This window comes from Myotis myotis, unplaced genomic scaffold (genome assembly GCF_014108235.1).
Source record: "Myotis myotis isolate mMyoMyo1 unplaced genomic scaffold, mMyoMyo1.p scaffold_m19_p_21, whole genome shotgun sequence".
NCBI lineage: Eukaryota > Metazoa > Chordata > Mammalia > Chiroptera > Vespertilionidae > Myotis > Myotis myotis.
The window spans coordinates 8,632,738-8,653,148 of NW_023416326.1; the positions used below are offsets into that span (position 1 = coordinate 8,632,738).

At 42.1% G+C, this 20,411-nt stretch overlaps 1 protein-coding gene across 2 annotated transcripts in view; it reads right to left on the minus strand.

The window, feature by feature from the left end:
- Positions 1 to 20,411, minus strand: part of SPATA17 (spermatogenesis associated 17) — a 65,082-nt gene that overhangs the window by 22,961 nt on the left and 21,710 nt on the right. For both annotated transcript variants that reach the window (XM_036354850.1, XM_036354849.1), the window contains 3 exons: positions 11,173 to 11,376; positions 8,062 to 8,210; positions 4,172 to 4,307 (listed from right to left, as the gene is read on the minus strand). In XM_036354850.1, coding sequence (XP_036210743.1) covers positions 4,172 to 4,307; positions 8,062 to 8,210; positions 11,173 to 11,376 — 489 coding nt within the window. The remainder of the gene's footprint in view (positions 1 to 4,171; positions 4,308 to 8,061; positions 8,211 to 11,172; positions 11,377 to 20,411) is intronic.

The window sequence follows — 20,411 nt, forward strand, 5'->3', positions numbered from 1 at the left end:
GAACAATTTCTTCAAATGAATTCGCCAGCAGGAAGCCCAGAAGTGAAAAATGTAACTGTTGTTATTCTGGATTAGCAATAATGCAGAGAAGACTCGCATGTGTTGAACTTTCAGAGACAAACTTCACGAGGAACTCATCATAATTGGAGTTCAAAACTTTCCGAAGGAAAATTTCATAGGCAAGGTGTAAAACCTCTGGTTGCCAAATGAAGATCCTGGCCCTCACCACAGTGCCAGGTGCACATCTGGGGCAAGCGTCCTACCTGGGCTGATGCAAATCTTACCACTCTCAGGAGAAAACATTGGCCGTCCTCTCTTCAGAGCTGCGTGTCCCCAGTAGGAGGCGTGCAGGCGGCAACCAATCAATGATTCCCTCTCATTATTGATGTTTCCATCTTTCTCTCTCTCCCTCTGCCTTCCTCTCTCTGATATCAATAAAACGTATTTATAAAACAATAATCAGCCTTAACCGGTTTGGCTCAGTGGATAGAGCGTCGGCCTGCGGACTCAAGGGTCCCAGGTTCGATTCCGGTCAAGGGCATGGACCTTGGCTGAGGGCACATCCCCAGCAGGGAGTGTGCAAGAGGCAGCTGATTGATGCCTCTCTCTCATGGATGTTTCTAACTCGCTATCCCTCTCCCTTCCTCTCTGTAAAAAATCAATAAAATATATTTTAAAAAAACCAAAAAAACAATAATCGGATAGATCTCTCAATCTCAGACTTTATTGCAGCTACAAAATAAATATTTTTAAATGGCTTACCATGCCTTATAAAAATGCACTCCATTACGTTTGCTCATTACTCAAAAGTAATATTTTAGATTCAAATGCAAATTGAGCCCTTAGGTTAAGACTTACAGACTAATACGGTCTGATTTAATCTACCGAAAATCTTGGACACATCATTGCACATAATTTCATTCATAAGTTAAAATTCAAATCAGAAACTCTTTCAAAGCCACTTTTGAAACCATAATTGAAAATTACTACACAATGTAAGGAATCTATCAGAAGCAAGACAGTGGTTACAAAGCAAAGGTCGTATAAACATATTCATCTCAACAGTTCACATTTAACCATTCTACAGGTTACATATTTTTCCTGCCAATGACATGCCAATATTTGGCTCTGTGCAATGTTCTAAAGTGCATAACAAACTAGACAGAGTATATATAAATATAACACGCAAAGACAAACAGACCTATTGATTTATCATAAAAATTATATAAACGTATACTTTTCCTGAAACCTACTGACCCCAAGAAGTCTGACGCCAGGGTCATAAAAGGGAGGAAATGAAAGAGTTTCAGTCCCCGATGTATTAGTGAGAGAGAAAAAGGAAAGAAAGAAAAAAAAAGGACCTGCAACTGAATATTGGATTACTGCGGGCCATCCTCCTAAGCAAAATATTTCCCCTCAATTACGCCCGATTATTTAACTGTTTACACTCACTAATGGCATGAAACAACACAAAACAAACAACTGCAAGGGGCTGTTTTTCCGCGAGTGCATCGGCATCTATCAACACGTTCGGGAAGATTCTTAAAATTCTGTGAAGCTGGCCTGTTGCAACCGAGAGGCATATTTTATGGCAATCGGGGCATAGAAGTAAAATCGCCCCTAACCGAGGCGCGCGGCTCCATGTACAGCGCAGCCGTAATGAGGCCCGCACGCCGCCCGGGCGCATCAATTACCATCATCATAATCACGGTCGTTAGGCTGCATGCTCATTACGACCGGGGTCCCGGTGACAGTGGATTCAATCACCGGGTGCGACGGGCAAGCGGCCCCGGTCCCACCCAAGTTTCTGCAGGCGGCGATGTGCCACATTAAACCTCCGATACGTTCCACAGCCCCCTCCATTCCCCGAGCCCTCGGCGGTAGAGGTCAGCTTTATGTTCTGTGCGATATGCTTAGGCCCTCTAAATGAATTCTCTGGAGTGCTGGATGTTTCTATGCTTTGGAGCTTCTCGGTTCTTGTTTAGGACCAAAATGCACGTGAACAAAACAGAACAAAACACACAAAAAAGAGGCTGCTCTGCCGGTGTCATTCACCAACAATAAAGCAGGCCAACATCAGTCTCTTCCCGAGTTTTGCGAACAAAGGAAAAGATGAACAGTCCCACTAAAGTCAGTTGTCTAAAGTGAACATAAAAACTAATGCCAATTAAGATAGAGGGGCCTAGCCCTAGCCGGTGTGGTTCAGTGGATAGAGCGTCCGCCTGCGGACTGGGGGGGGCCCCGGGTTCAATTCCTGCCAAGGGCACATGCCCGGGTTGCAGCTCGATCCCCACTAGGGCGTGCAGGAGGCAGCCAATCAATGATTCTCATCATGGATGTTTCTCTCCCTCTCCCTTTCTCTCTGAAATCAATAAAGAAATATATTTAAAAATATATAAAAAACATGTTAAAAAAAAAAAGATATAGAGGGGCCTAGATCATCATTTCTGCATTGGTTAACACAAACATATGTAAATGTTTTGACAATCAAAAGAATGTTTTTAGTATACGGAGCTTTTAATTGTCCAACACTTTTAGATCTACCCAAATAGATTAAATTAATAGCGACTGGTACATTCCCCTTATTAAGTTTCATTTCTATTTCAAATATTGAAACGAGCACAATGAAGAATTTATAAATACAAAGTAGATACCAGCACTTAAAAAGTTTGGCCATTTCACACACAATTTAACTCCGGGCATTCTACAAGTACATCAAAGAAATATGATTAAGTTCTATATCATTTGTACTTTATTTTTTAATAATTGGTGTCTATACTCTCAAGAAGAATGATATATATGTTATTTTTCATTATTGATTATCATACTTTCAGTAGAAAATAGCATTACTTACTCTCAACTCCCTGACTTTGTGATATCTTTGTATAGTGTTATTCATATTACTACATTACAAATAAAGCAAAAATATTAAAAATATTTGACATATTCATCAATCTTGTGTGATGTAATTCGAGAAAGATTAACATTTGCTTTTCTCTCAACTGACACCCTTCAAAACAACTGTGTGACAGATTATTTGAAAATTATAATCTCTCTGCTTAAAGATGGTAGAAGAGAAAGACAGTTCTCTGTGTAGACAATCTTCAACCACGATGGAAAGGGTGAAGAACAGGAACCGAAAATACTTGAGCTGTTACTTGGCTGAAAGCAATCTATGGTGCTCAACCACATCCTACGTGCATTTACAAGTTTTTAATAGTCCGTCTTCCCCTAGCAGAAGCCTAAAGCCACTCCAGCCTTTCCTTCTTCCACATTCTGAACGTCACAACTCCAACCTCCCTAACACTGTCTTAATCAACTAAAAATGAGTAAATTGTGGCCTCCAATTCTGAGATCAAGAAACAATGTTTTATAAAAAAAAAAAGAAAAAGAAGCCTGATTTTAGCAGTTTATGGGGTACAAGTCTCACCCAAATCACTTAATATCAAATTGAAATAAAAATATTTTTAATAATTCTAAGGTTTACATATCGGTAATAGAATGACTACTTCGGTATTGTGCAGGTTATACTGCTACAGAGAGGGATGACTTGTTTATTTAATCCGGTTATTTGAAGAGATTAGATTGAAGGAAGGTGGGACGAAGTAGGAAAGGAAGGGAGAAAATGAAGGGAGGGGAGGAGAGAAAGAGAAATTTAAATTTGCATTTAATGTTTTTCTATGCGGTTTTGTGTAGGGTTAAGTAGACTAATGATTCATGAAAATTTAAAGAATTCCTATACATTTCTTCCTTAATTTTCAGGGTCTACAAGAACAATTACTCATCACTAATTCTTTAACTACATGTACATTCTAAAAGTATAGAAGGGTACACAATGACTCCTAAAAAACACCACCACCCAAATAAACTATTTTCTTTTTAATGAGTATCCCAAAATCTCTACATCCCCATAAACTGCTTACTTAAGTGAGATACAGGCGTATTCTTGGAATAGGTCAGGATGCATGAAGTGAACCTGTTGTAGAAAGCCAACAAGTACCGTATTCTTTTAGGAAGAGACAATTGCATAAGGATCTTTGTCTTCTGAAGTAGCTTCATGTCCAATGTTGAGTCGTTTGTATTTTAGAAGGTATTAATTGTAATTCATACTTGTCGTCTCTTTGAGCCTTTTCAAGGGGACTCTATTTTTTTTAATGTTGCGTCAACTCACCTTGCCACCGATCCACTTGTTAGGGCTTTCATCTCTGAAACGGTGATATCCATAAGCGTCAGGACCATACTTGCTTGATAAATGAATTGATGGAATGTACCTTTCTTTCTTATGGTAGGAAGAGAACGGCAAAAACCTGAAAGAACAGTAAGGTGTTATTCTTCATTGGATTTCTAGAGACGTTTGATTAAAAAAATAAAAATTCAGCCTGGCTGGTGTGGCTCAGTGGTTGATGCTCAACCACGGAACCAGAAGGTCACAGGTTCTATTCCCAGTCAGGGGACATGCCTGGGTTATGGACTCGATCCCCAATGGGGGCATGCAGTGGTTTATACAAACACGTCATTACTTGAATGTCTGGGTAGCTGAAGAATAACTGGTAGAGGTCTCAGAAAGGAAAATTTAAAAACAGCCAATTAGCTTCAGGGGAAAAATGGGACCATTGCAAATCTATAGTCTTGATGCACTGAGAATTAACATACTTCCGATTTTTTCCCAAATAAGAAAAATTACACTTACCATTTTTTTTCTGATAACTCTCTTTCACTTCCCCCCCATTTTTATAGGCACTTATAATTCTAGATTCTCCTCCAACCCATCTATTTCACTGGCAGATAATTCAAACTGACAAATTATGAACCCCAGTTGCCTGTTGGGTCAAGCCTACATTCTTCAGCCCGGCTGTCAGGCCACCCAGCATGCACTGGGTCGGTTTGCCCTCCTACCACTCCTGCTCTGTGCTAGTTTCATGACTTGTTGGTCTGCATACACTAAAAGCGTATGTAATATTCTCAGGAAGTATTCCAAATTGTCCATTATGTCGATGTTATACATCTTAAAGTCTTTAGACTTAGAGGTCTGTAATAACAAAATTCCACTATTCTGTGGTCATTTATTGGAGACAATAAAACAAACATTCTATTTTCAAGGAAACACGGGACGACGAGAGAGCAATCGTCACCGTACAGCTAAGAAAAGGATCTTTTGTAGACAAATTCTAGAACTTCCTAATGATACACAAGCTTATTATCTGTGTCCCCAGTGTTCTACAGCACCAGACTTCATTAGGAAAAAAAAAATTTAAGCTGGAGAAATGGAGGCAGCTCTTTGCAAATTTCCGCTGGAAATGGGCTGGGAAAGGCAGAAGTCTGGATCAAAAGCGGGTAATCATGCTAACGGTGCCCCGAGCACTGCGTGGGTGACACGATTTGCACACTAACTACCTCTCTCATTACTGCTTGTTTGGAGTGTTCTGTGTTAATGGGGTTAGCTAATCTAGTATTTTAACTTAAAAAGGCTCCGCTGATTAATAAATGTTGCACACTGCGCTAGTAATTAAAACAAATGGGAGAGTTACAAATAAAAGTAGAATGGTTAAGAAAACACTCTCTGAAAACATATGATAATGCCTATTTACCATAATACAATAACCGTTCAGAAAGCGTGCGGATTGCAGAGGGCTAAAGTGTTTGAAGAATCACAGAAGTCGAAAAAAGTTTTGAGGTGTGTTGAACTTCCTTATCACTATTCTTCGGTAATGAACAGAACCAGGTCTCGTTTCTATACACTACATTTAAAAAACATTTTTTTTCTGTTTATCTTCAATTGAGGATAATTTTCCACTGATTTTTAGAGAGAACGGAAGGGAGAGAGAGAAAGAGAGAGAAACCCTGATGTGAGAGACACGTATCGACTGGTTGCCTCCGACTGGGGTTGGGGATCGAACCTGAAACGCAGGTATGTGCCCTTGACCAGAAGGAATCAAACTTGAGACCAGAAGGGCTATATTTTAAATTGTGTTCTTTAATTAAAATTCTAAATATTTTGCTTAATAACTATGATAATAGTTAATCACACAAATGCGTAGCCACATGGAGAAGCTGCAACTGTGAATTGGAGAGAGATTTAAAAGGCAGAAAGGGGAATCTGAGGAGCAATATGATGCTGGAGAAGGAGAACAGAGAAACTCACCTGTCCCTACCCTGGGTAGAGCGTTGGGCCTGCAATTCACACTCAAGACAAGAAGCAGGCCCTGGCCGGTTTGGCTCAGTGGATAGAGTGCTGGCCTGCGGAATGAAGGGTCCTGGGTTCAATTCCGGCCAAGGGCACATGCCCGGGTTGCATGCTCGATCCCCAGCAGGGGGCGTGCAGGAGGCAGCCAATCAATGATTCTCTCTCATCGTGGATGTTTCTATCTCTCTCTCCTTCTCTGAAATCAATAAAAAATATATTTAAAAAGAAGAAGAAGGAGGAGGAGGAGGAGGAGGCCAGTGTGGGACATTCTGAGTCTGGGACACACAGTGGAGATGCAAACAAAGATGACCTTTGGAAATATAAATCTGGGATGCTGCAGTAAGGACTTAGAGCTGTAGGGAGGGGCAGCCATTGGCATAGAGTCGGTAGTTGGTGTCTTTTCAACAGAAGCGATCAGAGAGATTATGGAAGGAAAGAAGAAAGGCAAGAAAGAGAAAGGAAAGAACCAGAGTGGAATACTGAATCCTGCCATCAGCTCAGTTCCATCCCACTACCTGTCACCAAAATGACTGCAATATTCTCCTATTGGGTTTCCTTCCTGCCAGCGTATTTCTTCTTAAGGACATTTGTCTCACAACCAACAAACTCATATTCTTTTTACAGCATCCTCTTACTCAAAAGCCTTAAATAATTCTCCATTATCTACCGATAAACCCTCAGGTCCTAGGCCAGAAGCCTGGCCCAATGTTTGTTTCCTCTGCTTCTCATGTGAAAATTAGTTTCTGCCAAACTGGTCTTGTTGTTCTGTGAACTTTTCCGGCCATCATGTTTTTTTAGTTTTTAAACGATCCACCTGCTTTTATCTTTTCTTTTCTCTACCAAAATCCAGATCATCCAAAACCAGAGCAAATTCTACACACACACAAAAAAGTCATGGCACTGATGGTCTTTGGCACACGCTTGACTGTTTTCTGGAGCTCTCCTATGACAACGCTTGCTCAGAATTGCATTAGGTTTCCTGGTTCGGTTCAAGCTAGAAGCACAGACATCCATGAGAATAGAACCTCTGTTTTCCTTGGTGCTACGTCCCGGAGCCTAGGACTATCTCTGACATGCACACAGTTGCTGGATCAGTAAATGCCAGAGTTGCCCAGCCAGTGTGGCTCAGCGGTTGAGCGTCAACCCATGAGCCAGGAGGTCATGGTCCCATTCCTGGTCAGGGCACATGCTTGGGTTGCGGGCTCGATCCCCAGAAGGGGGCGTGCAGGAGGCAGCCGATCAATGACTCTCTCTCATCATTGATGTTTCTCTCTCCCTCTCCCTCTCCCTTCCTCTCTCAGAGATAAATAAAAACTTATTTAATAAATGCCAGGGCTTCTCATAAAAACAACTTGCCAGTTATTTGCTAATTGCTGACGTAGTATCCTGGCTTCATGAACGCAGGCCTAGGAATGAGGAAAACCATTTCTTCAAGAGACAAGAGAAAGTGGGATGAGCTTCTTCAGGATCAAGAGCAAACAAAGCTTTGAAGTAACTTCTCAAAGAAATCCTCTGCGAGCCACTCTCTGTGTCAGATAGTACCATCCCCTCTTCCTATGCTTATCTTGAAGAACATGTTGAAGACTGTGACCTCACTTGGAAATACGGTCATTGCAGAAATAATAAGTTGAGATGAGGGTAGGGTGGGCCCCTGATCCAATTCGACAATCGATTACACATATGCAGTCAATATCCTCATCAATACTGTCCTATCGAAAACATTTGCACGTCATCGAAAATGGTTGTTTTGGGAGGGGTCACGGGGACCTGAGCTTTTCTCACAAATAAAAGATTCTCTGCAATGTCAGAAATGGGAAATGGTGGATCCCTTCAGGCCCCAAACACGGGACAGCTGCTTTTTTAAGCTAAGGACTCACATGTTCTCCTGAACGTTCCGTGACAATTCCAATCTTCTGAACTCAATTCTGGCCTCTTTTAACGAATTGATTGGCTCCGCCACCCGCATCGTGGGCTCCAAGGGCTTGTAGCGCTGCTTCAATACGTCACTGACGTCACGAAAGGGCCCCTGGCAAGACAGGATGTTTCATTACGGAGGATTCCCTTACCGTGTTATTGATGATCGAGGCTACCGAATGCCTACAAAGCACAGCAAGTTTAGCAAATTAATTTTTTTAAAATAGATTTTTATTGATTTCGGAGAGGAAGGGAGAGAAAGATAGCAACATCAATGATGAGAGAGAATCATGGATGGGCTGCCTCCCACATGCCCCACACTGGGAGCCGAGCCCACAACCCGGCATGTGCCCTGACCGGGAATCGAACCGTGACCTCCTGGTTCATAGGTCGACGCTCAACCACTGAGCCATGCCGGCCGGGCCTAAGTTACAACTCGTTCTTCTCTGAATTAAAAAATACACGACACAATATTGCATCTTCAAGAAATGTCCACACTAGTACAAGTGATGATATTGAAAATGCGTTACATTAATTTTCTGCGCATCAAAAGAGTTTTTATGCTAAAACTGGTAAATCTATAGTTATAGATGCTCTACTTTCAAATTTTAAAAACCATGTTTCTTTGAACATAATTTGAAAAGAATCCTCTCCCTTTTTGAATAAAAATAGTAGAAACAATTCTGAGCTTAGCTTTCAAAGAACACTACTATCAATAGAAAAAGGATACAAGCATTTTTTCCACTAAAAGAAGGCTTTTAGGTGAATGTCAAATCTTCTATTTTATTCTTTCTTGTGTTCTTTATTTAAAATTCTTCGACACAATAGCAACCATGCAATCACACAAATGCATAGCCAAGTCCAGAAGCCACAACTGGGAAAAGTGATACACCACATATCCTGCCTTTAAATTAGTAGTTACTTATATACCAGTTATGGGAATCCACCAGTTGTCTGACGAATTAGCATCACATAATGCACAATACAAGTCAGAGGTGGCTCGGGATTTTGCTGTGGCATTAAGTACATATTGTTTTCTCTTTTTGCCACCCTTGTGCGGGAGAGAAGTGATGGAAAAGGGACCCAGATTTCTAGTCCGATTCCTTATCCTTCCTTAACTAGGTTATCCCTAACGGGCCACAGCTGGAGTTCCTGCCAGCGCTGAGGGAAGACAGTGGACTAATAAAAAGAAATGATTCACGCCTCATTTCTGTTCACTTATGTTTTACATTAATAGAAACCAATAATAGGAACCAGTTACCATAAAAGTCATGGACCGTAAATAACACAAATGGCAAATAAGTATCATCTAGTACTTTTCACAGCTGGACAGGAGGATTGCTATATTGGAAAGGAGTTAATGAATTTTTATTGGAACTTTATTTTTTAAAGATACAGTAACATGATTCCAAGTTCACTATTAATATATATACATATGTACATATGTGTGTGTATACGTATATATATATGTATATATATACACACACCATATAATATATATAATGTATACATCCCCATTTGCTATATATGTTTATATATATCTTTTATTATGAACTTTAATTTATTATATATAACTAGAGGCCCAATGCACGAAATTCGTGCAAAAGTAGGCCTTCCTTCCCCCAGCTGCCAGCACCGGCTACCCCCTGGCAACCGGAACCTGGGCTTCTCTCTGGCCCCCGGCAGACATCCAGGACCTCGGCTTTCCTTGCAGCCCCAGCTTCATCTGAAAGGTCCTTTGGAAGGACTTCTGGTCTAATTAGCATATTATGCTTTTATTATTATAGATTACTAATATATTTATGTATCTCTATATATTTTATTTACTATATATTTGATGTATATATATTTTTTTAATATATTTTTATTGATTTCAGAGAGGAAGGAAGAGGGAGAGAGAGAGAGAAACATCAATGATGAGAGAGAATCATGGATTGGCTGCCTCCTGCACACCCACGACTGGGGATCGAGCCCATAACCCAGGCATGTGCCCTGACCGGGAATCGAACCATGATCTCCTGATTCATAGGTCAACGCTCAACCACTGAACCCCCTGGCTGGGCTGGAGTAATTTTTTATACAGAGAGAGGTAAACAGAGGCATGCCTGCGCACAGAACCCATAGGCAGGAGCTCTGGGAGCTTGGTGTGTGAACCAAAATAAACCCAGTTCTGGGCGGATGCTGCCTGGTGGCGGCTGTATTCCCAGTTTAAGTGTTGGTGGGGATGACAGAACCATTGCTTTCTGGGACATTCAGGTCTGTCACCCAGCACATCCCACTCCACGCTTTGCCTCTATCCCAGGCCACAGTGAAGATGGTCTGTTTACTTCTACTGGAGTCTTGCACTGTTTCGGGCCCTCTCTCATTCCCCAACTCATACCCTAGTACTCTTAAAAGTACTCAAAATCTAAATTATGTTTACAGTTATATGTAAAGATTATATGTAAAGGTATGGGTCATCAAAGGACAGACTAAATTAAATATATTTGATAACACATATGATCTTTCTAGCAACAACAGGTTATAATGAATACTGTTTATAACAATATTTTCAGTCTGGCTGGCATGGCTCAGTGGTTGAGCATCTACTAATACCTATAAACCAGGAGGCCACAGCTTGATTCCCGGTCAGGGCACATGCCTGGGTTGCTGGCTCAGTCCCCAGTAGGGGCATGCAGGAGGCAGCCGATCAATGATTCTCATCATTGATGTTTCTCTCTCCCTCTCCCTTCCTCTCTAAAATCAATAAAAAAAAAAAAAAGTATACATATACTTTTTAAAAAGTGAAAAAAAAACCCACAATATTTTCACACAAAAGGCTAGATCTTAACCAAAAATCCTGTGTGTTAATTTCCCATTCAAAACATTACACAGTTCAATACCAAAGAAATATTTGATTGCTTCCTTGGTATATGTTTTAAACATACTTTAGACTTCTTACTTAACGTTAGGTCCTATAAAAAAAAATAAATCTTTTTTATGGTCACCAAGACAACACAACAGTCACCTTTTAACAAACCAGCAAAGCACACGATTGACCTTGGGAAGGATTCTCACAGGGGGCCCAAGAGTACCTGGCACTGCTTCCGGTCGATGGGCGGCAGGGTGTGGGAGCGAGGGAAGGACCGGGTGCTGGTGCAGGCCAGCCAGCTGCTGAGGCTGTGGGGCCGCTTCTTCCGGGCTTTGGGTCTCTGATGCGTCAAAGGCTTTGCCTTCTGCAGCCGGAGCTCCCACGGGTCGGGCTCCTTTCTGAAGGGCGAGTTGTATACGCCTGGGATCTAGGAAGGCAGACGGAAGTTTGATTTGGGTCTTTCATTTTCACGGGAAGTAAAAGGAAGATCAAGTTGCACTGCCACATTTTTCATACACGTAAGGACTATGTGAAGCGACTTCTGGAGGCGAATTTCAGATTTACCAGGGGAGCTCAAATTTACCACGCTCCGTCTCCACGCCAGACCCACCAGCCGTTTCAGAATCGTGCGATTCTGAAGACAAAATATGCGAAAAACCACTGAGCTATGGTTTCGACCTGCCACACAAGGTGCATTTTATATCATTGTATTTATGGAAAAAAAAAAAAAAAAACAGAAGCACCTTAAGTCATTCTTTTTGTATCTAACCATTACCTAACTATGAGTGTGTATATGGACCCATATCTATAGCCACACATTCACTCAGACAAACCCAAATACACAAGGCTTGCGCTAGTTTCAGGTACGAAGTATGTACTCAAGCCTAACTGGTTTGGCTCAGTGGATAGAGCGTCAGCCTGCAGACCAAAGGGTCCCAGGTTCAATTCCAGTCAAGGGCATGGACCTTGGTTTCGGGCTCCTCCCCAGCCTGGGCCCTGGTCAGTGCTCGTGCAGGAGGCAACCATCGATGTGTTTCTGTCACATCGATGTTTCTCTCTGTCTTTCCCTCTCTCTTCTACTCTCCCTAAAAATCAGTGGAAAAAAATATCCTTGGGCAAGGATTAACAATAACAACAAAAATAATAATAACAAAGTATGTACACAGTAAACATTTGACTGTTTGAATGATGATTCATTACATAATGGCAGTTATTTTAAGTTCTTTAAAATAATCCAAGTGTGTGTGTGTGTGTGTGTGTGTGTGTGTACATATATATGATAATAATCACAGTATATATACCTATACATATATATATGGATATATTACATATAGAATCAAAGTGGATAAAATAATAATCAAAGTGGATATACAGATGAACATGTATATAATACATTCAAAATAACAGCCCGTATTTTGAATTCATGTGGTTCGGAGCTCTACTTCCGTAATGTCACGGTACCCTTGCTATTCATCAATGACCTTGTCACACTGTGTCAAAAGAGTCAGGGCTTTCTTAGCACAGCACCTGCTATGCAACAGAGGGTCAGCAGATGTATGGATGACAAGCGTTCAATGCGAGTTTAGCAGATGCCCATTCTTCTGAAAATTCAATGGTGTTTGAGTTCAGAACGGTACTTGGATACCTTTTCATATACGCGCATGCATATTCATAAGGACAAGTCACACTTTAGAGGACAGTGTGATTGGCTTGTTGGCTCTGTGCGTGCTCCAGGCTAAGGTAAAACATGGATCCATTGACCCTCTCTCTCTTTTCCCCAAAAATGTGCTTTTCTCTTATATCCATAAATATTTCTGGTTGCTGTATTTCCCTCATGGAATCAGCAGTTCCAAGGTATTAGGATTAGTTAGGATAGTTGTCTTTGAAGACCTAATCCTTGAAAGAAAATGTTTTACTTCCAGACCAACACTCAAATCAGTGTTAACCTGCATCTAATACCACCGGCTCCGGCTGGATTCTGTGTCCTGTCCCAGGGTTACCTTCTGTGTGTCCGTCTCCCCCAGGCCAGCAGCTGGCGTGCAGGGACTCTGTGCTGGGTATTTTTGCATCCCCAGAGCCTAGCAGAGTGCTTGTCCCATAGTAGACACTAAAAATGAGGCTGGCCCGGCTGGCTCAGTGATTGAGCATCGACCCATGAACCAGGAGGTCACGGTTTGATTCTGATTCCTGGTCAGGGCACATGCCAGGATTGTGGGCTCGACCCTCAAGTAGGGGTTGTGCAGGAGGCAGCTGATCCATGATTCTCTCTCATCATTGATGTCTTTATCTCTCTCTCCCTCTCCCTTCCTCTCTGAAATCAATAAAAATATATTTACAGATGAGGCTAGGTGCCTCTCCGGAATAACAATGCATCACGCAGACGTGCCCACGAGGCCATGCTAGGTTTATTTCAAAATCCTATCAGCTTCCTTCTAAGAAGTTATAGATTATACTCTTTTCATCTATCAATTAGTTGTCCAGCGGATTGCCATCTAGAAATTAGAACTGACCCGAATCACCTCCCACTCACCTTTTCCTATGTTATAATCCGGGACTGAATCTTATCAGATAAAACCAACTTAATGTAAATATATTTAAATATTTTTTTAAATGTTTTGAACTAACTCTTCTTTGCGACTCCCCCCGACCTCCCATACAATTTTTTTGTTTAAGAAAGAACAGTGTTGAAAATGTCACAGGCAATGGTATACACCAGTTAACATTCGCTCCCTATAACCCTGACTGTAGAACAAGATGGATGTGTACAGATAGTGAAATGATCTTAATAAAAGAAAATGTGTACACATGTATGTTCAAAATAGCTTTCAGTGGACAGTAACTTTTTCGTGGATGGTAATTTTTAACATCTTTTCAGGGTGATTTTCTACAATGAGAATGTATCAATTGTAATGAGAAAAAAAAACAGTAAGTGTTACATGAAAAAGACTATTTCGACATACAATAGATTCAACCTACACAAGCCTATGACAGAGACAGAACAAAATGCCATTCTGTTCAGTGATAATCTAATTAAAGGAAGTCTGTTAGCATATCATTTCCAGATGATAATTTATGCTTTACAATGTCTGTCTACCTGGGTAACTGCCGCCGGCTATTCACGTCACCCCCATTAGAAATCTCCTCTGATCCCCACCCCCAAATTTGCATGCACATGTACACAGGGGCTCGATGGGAAATGCAAATGGACTGCAGGCCTGATAGCTTCCTGAAATGGTACTCGGCAACCTCCATGGAGCCCTCCTCCTGTGGCTTCTCCTTGAAATTTAAATCAAATATAGATAGAAAATACAGTTTAATTGAATTGAAAATGTCTCATTTAAAATCTTCCGGCTGTCGATATTTTAGAAATTACGTTAATGCATTTGCTAAAGCCATCAATGGACACAGTCCGGCCCTCCCACAATCCCTACAGCAAATACCCTGCTTGGTGGGATTGAGAAAGGATCCGTTTTAGAAATTAAGTTAATAGTCTAGAAATTAAGTTCATATTTTAGAAATTCAGTTAACGCTCTATTTCAGAAATTCAGTTAATGCTAAAAGTGTCAATGAACACAGTCTGGCCCTTGCACGACCCCTGTAGCAAATACCCTACTTGGTTAGGTGGAGAAAGGATCCATTTAGTTATTCTTCTTGCAGTAAATCAAACGACGTGAACTTACTCTTGTCCTGGTTGCTCTAGCTCATCATTTGTGGCTCATGGCTTGTTGTGAGTTTCTAAAAATATTCCTAGGAGCCACCAAGGACCAAGTTTGTCCTTAGGGACTAGGACCCATTTCTCAGCCTCCACATTTTTCACAGCCTGGAAGGGCGGCTGCCAAGCTCGCTTGTGGGACTTCATTCTCTGCAATCATTTTCTAGAGTGACCAGCACTATGGGGAAATCTCTGCTAACTGTTTTTTTTTTTTAAAAAAAAAACAGCCTACAACTGAGTTATTTGCAGTACTGTCATGCTAACATTCAGCTCAATAAGACCCAGGGGTTCGCAGGAGAGGACTCAGCTAACTGCCTCCTGCTGACCTCCCTGCATCAGGCCCGGCTGCTGACTGGGGGCCCAGCGGTGAAGACAGCAAATGAGCTGTGAAAGCGCTGGTTTTTTTTTTTTTTTAAAGGCTCTGATCTGACTCGTCAAAAGGGAGGGGGGGAAAAAAGAAGGCAATGAGTTATATAATAGATATATATTTTTCTTGAATTCCTCCCTTCAGACCCTCCATCATGGGGACTTAAGCATGACCTGGAATATTAATTACGCGGGGCTGAGCAGCGAGCAAACGTGCCATTTGTTACCCAGTCACCCTTAGCGTTACATTCATATTTTGAACTATTCCGTGTTTCTAACAATCTATCAGTCGGCTCTTTTCTTTCCGGATTTTATGCTTCTCCTTGAGTATTACATGGTAAAGTACTTAAAAAAAACAACAACCCCAAAACGCAATTGATTTGAAAACGAATGGACATCCTTTTTACATGTGGAGCATCTACTGGTTTTTTTTTTTTTCTTCACAGAGAATGTCTTTCTGATCAGTTTCCTTTCCAAGGCTGACCTTTATTTTGTAATTGCCTGGGGGAAGCTATGTCTAATTTCCCCCCTTCTTTTTGTTATGGAGGCTTACTCTTAACACAAGTTTCTGTAAAATAAAAAAGAACTTGAAATAGGGCTGTGTGTACCTCAAACTCCCAAAGCCCGTTTATGAGGGCTTCCATGTCATGTGTCGCCGCCTGAGAAATCCTAATTCCTCGTGATTTCAAAGTCACTGCTATTCTGGGAGCATTCGGTTCTTACTTCTGCAGACGGCAGGAGCACAGCAAAGAGGAGTCACCGATGGCCACAAAAATGGAACCAAATTAGAAAGCATTTGCTCGCTCCACAATTCAGAATTTGTGAATACTGTGAGAGAGAAGCAGTTTAAAAGGAGGGCTATATTTTCCTTTCTTTCTATATATTTGTAAATATATTTTTATTGATTTCAGAGAGAAAGGGAGAGGGAGAGAGAGATAGAAACATCAGTGATGAGAGAGAATCACTGATCGGCTGCCTCCTACACGCCCCACACTGGAGATCAAGTCTGCAACCTGGGCATGTGCCCTTGACCAGAATCGAACCTGGGACCCGTAACTATATTTGGGTCCTAAGTTTTCATTAAAAAAAAAATGCGTTGAGCCTGGCTGGTGTGGCTCAGTGGTTGAGCTGCGACCTATGAACCAGGAGGTCACGGTTCGATTCCTGGTCAGGGCACATGCCTGGGTTGTAGGCTCCATCCCCAGTGTGGGGCATGCAGGTGGCAGCCAATCAATGATTCTCTGTCATCATTGATGTTTCCATCTCTCCCCCTCTCCTTTCCTCTCTCTGAAATCAATTTTTTAAAAAATGTGTTGAAGAAATGAGACACTGAGCGAGCACAGAAGAGGAGTAAAGATCTCTGCTAACTGGGAGAGGAACAGCGGGCCAGCGGGTGTGAATGAAATATGTGCGGGGCAGGGCCTGCTGAGTGGACGCTGACCAGTGCACTTCATCATAATTACCCGGGCACCGGAGTGCCAGGGGATTTATAAAAACCCCACTCAGCAAATAATTGCCCTGCTGTTAGGAGACAGTCGGAGTGTTAATACACTGCCACAGCCCAGCGTTTAGTAAGATATTGTCCATTCAATTACTCTTGCTGGGAACTAAGAGGAAACATGGTCATTTCTCAGCCGGAGCCCTTATGCTTCCACCTGCATTTCAGACAATAGTCCCGCTAAAGCTCAGACATAGCTCCCCAGGAGGGATGGGAATTTCAGGGAAACCTGAAGTCACAACAAGGTACCTGCTATGGAACTTACCTGTGTAAAACAAGAATTAAAATTAAGGAACAATGACTGGCTACATATGCTTATTCTCTTCTTTTGCTTCGGTTACACAATATAATTTTTGCCCTAGCTGATTTGGCTCAGTGGATAGAGTCTCAGCCTGCAGACTGAAGGGTCCTGGGTTTGATTCAGGACAAGGGCAGGTACCTTGGTGTGGGAGGCAACCAATCCATGTGTCTCTCTCACATCCATGTTTCTCTCTCTCTGTCCCCCTCCGTTCCACTCTCTCTTAAAAATCAATGGGAAAAAATTTATTTCTTAATCAATAATAATAAGGGTTGTTTTTAAATATATGTGCTTTTTAAGTGGTTAGGGTCAAATTCTAGAGGGGTCACGTTATATGTAGATGCCAGAAGTAGCTGGCTTCTTTAGGTTAATAAGTGATTTTTAGAAACCATGTTGATATCTGTACCATTATTATCAGATATTCTTACAAAATGCCAATTAAAATGTAAATAAGACACCATTTTCTATGTAACTAATTCAATGCAATAAAATTGAGCTTCTACTAACTTAGAAAGGCTTTGCTGGGTCTAAGGTGTGTACAGGGATGAATACAGCGCCATCAGCCCGTCATGCCCTTCTCTGGAGTGGGGAGGGGGGATGAGGAGAATGATTCTGTGACCAAGAGTAACATTTCCCGCTCGCTGTAAATGTCCTCTCATCATAGTCGTAACAGAGGCGCCCACCTTGCCCTAGCCTGTTTGGCTCAGTGGGTAGAGTGTCGGCCTGTGGACTGAAGGGTCCCAGGTTGCATCCTGGTCAAGGGCACATGCCCAGGTTGCGGGCTTGATCCCCAGTGTGGGGCGTGCAGGAGGCAGCCGATCAAGGATTCTCTCTCATCATTGATGTTTCTATCTCTCTCTCCCTCTCCCTTCCTCTCTGAAATCAATAAAAATGTATTTAAAAATATATTTAAAAAAGGAAGAAAGAAAGGAAAACACAGTATCCACGAAGTGCAACAAAAGCAAGGTGTGCCTGTGTAGAAGAGAGAGAGAGAGAGAGAGAGAGAGAGAGAGAGAGAGAGAGAGAGAGAGAGAGAGAGAGAAAGGAAGGAAGGAAGGAAGGAAGGAAGGAAGGAAGGAAGGAAGGAAGGAAGGAAGGAAGGAAGGAAGGAAGGAAGGAAGGAATGCAGGCAGGCACAGTATCCATGGAGTGCAACAAAAGCGAGGCGTGCCTGTGTAGAAATAAGTGGGGGCAGAGGACCCCTGAAGGGCACTCCAACAGCAAACAGGAGGGAGGAGCCGCAGGCCCCGGAGAAGACGGCTTCACAGGGGAGGTCAGCGGTGTCGGGGGCTGGGGAGAGGTGGGGCAGCGTGGGGACCGCAGGCAGCGCTGGATGGCAATTAGGAGGTGACAGGTGACCTCCTCAACAGCAGGGTCTGTCCTCGTGGCAGACGTGACATGGCAACTCCCCGAGCGTGAGGGGGAAGGGGCGTGGGGCTGGCTCCAGGCTTCCAGAACACGGCAGTTCCCGTGGACTCTCCGATACCGGGACGGAAAGAATCGCTGCCTCTTTTTGAAATTTTCACTCAGGATTTCCCTCCAGCCATATTTGTATGTGGGAGGATTTTCTGAGAAACACTGCCCATGAGACTCTCTGGGAAAAGTTCATTATTGTTTCAGATGTACATTTCCAACCCAGACTTCATTACTAATAAAACTAATACTTTTGATCTCCATGTATCTATCTTTTCTTTCCTTCCTTCCTTCCTTCCTTCCTTCCTTCCTTCCTTCCTTCCTTCCTTCCTTCCTTCCTTCTTTCTTTCTTTTTAAAATATATTTTATTGATTTTTTTACAGAGAGGAAGGGAGAGGGATAGAGAGTCAGAAACATCGATGAGAGAGAAGCATCGATCAGCCGCCTCCCGCACACCCCCCACTGGGGATGTGCCTGCAACTAAGATACATGCCCTTGACCAGAACCGAACCCAGGACCCCTCAGTCCGCAGGCCGACGCTCTATCCAGTGAGCCAAACCGGTCAGGGCTTTCTTTCTTTTTTTAAATCAACTTCCTCTGAACTTAGAGAGAGGAATGGTCCAACTTACAAACTGGGAAGGAACCAAATGAATGCTCTGAAGCCAAAGATGTGGTTTGGTGAGAAGGATCAAGAGGCCTAAAGACTGTACTCCAGAGAGGCATATGTTTTAACGTCACACTGAGCCCCCAGCCCTGGCTGTGAGATGTCACTGCCTGAGGAAAATTTCTCACGAAAAGGCTCTCCAAAGATCCTTTCCAAATATACCACACACACACACACACACACACAGAGGCAGGTGCACACCGAAAGGCTGGCATTCTTCTGTGACGGTATCACCTCAAATTAAACATGAGCAATCACACACTGTATACTTACGATAGGTAAGGCATGGAATCACTCCACTTACAATACTGGGAAGATTGAGTTGAAAGCAATCCATGCTTTGGAAGATGTACTATAGTTCTTAACTTATACCTTTTTCCACCTTACAAGAATCCTATATATTAAAAGGCTAATATGTAAATCAACTGAACAGTGGACCGACCAGTTGCTATGACACACACTGACCACCAGGGGGCAGATGCTCAACACAGGAGGAGCGCCACTCAGCCAGAAGCTGGGCTCATGGCTGACAAGGGCAGCGGCGGTGGCAGGAGCCTCCCCCGCCGACGCAGCAGTGCTAAGGATGTCCAACTGCCGGCTTAGGCCCGCTACCCCCAGGAAGTGGGCCTAAGCCATCAGTCAGATATCCCCTGAGGGCTGCTAGACTGTAAGAGGGCTTAGGCTGGGCTGAAGGACCCCCACCCCCTTAGTGCACAAATTTCATGCACTAGACCTCTAGTTGTCTTGTAAACATGCTGTCCATATCAGCAAACTACCAACTAATTTGGGGCATATCAAGTATATCTTTTATATTTAAGATTTTTCCTTCTATATACAGATGTGATAGGAATTTGTAAAGAGCAGCTCTGAAACCATTTGTTTCTCTCAAAAAAATTAAGTAATTCAAAATAAAGTTTAATCAATATGTTAACCGTTTAAAGAATCAGAAATACTGAAACTTGCTTTCTCAGTGTCCATATGAAAATTTCTACTACTCACTAATGGGGAAGCATTGAAAACCCATTATATTAAGGGGTAACATGAAAATTATGTCTACAAAATACGTGTACAAATTTTAATTAAATGCATAGATTTCCATTTTAGTTTTAACTAAAATATACATAAACTATTAAATGCTATAACCAAAATAAAATATGCATGGTTAGAATATACGGAATTAATCTATTGTGTATTAATTTATCCTCTATTATCAGCAGATTGAAATAAAGACAGGGTATTATTTTTACAAATCAGAACACTGCAAATGTGTGTAATTCTATGTGGTGGCCTGTATTTCTAAATACTAACTGTTTGTGACTTGACCTCGAGTCTCACGTGTGCATCTGCCACTTTGCTGATCTCTTTAAAAATTCGTGCAACATTTTAGAGGCAGCATCTTCTCAGGAGCCCAACAATGGGCCTTGGCCTGGGTCCACCAGTAGGTGGCGCAGACAACATAATTTATTACCAAGAACAAGGACAAGGGAACGAAAGTCAGTTTATTTGGAATA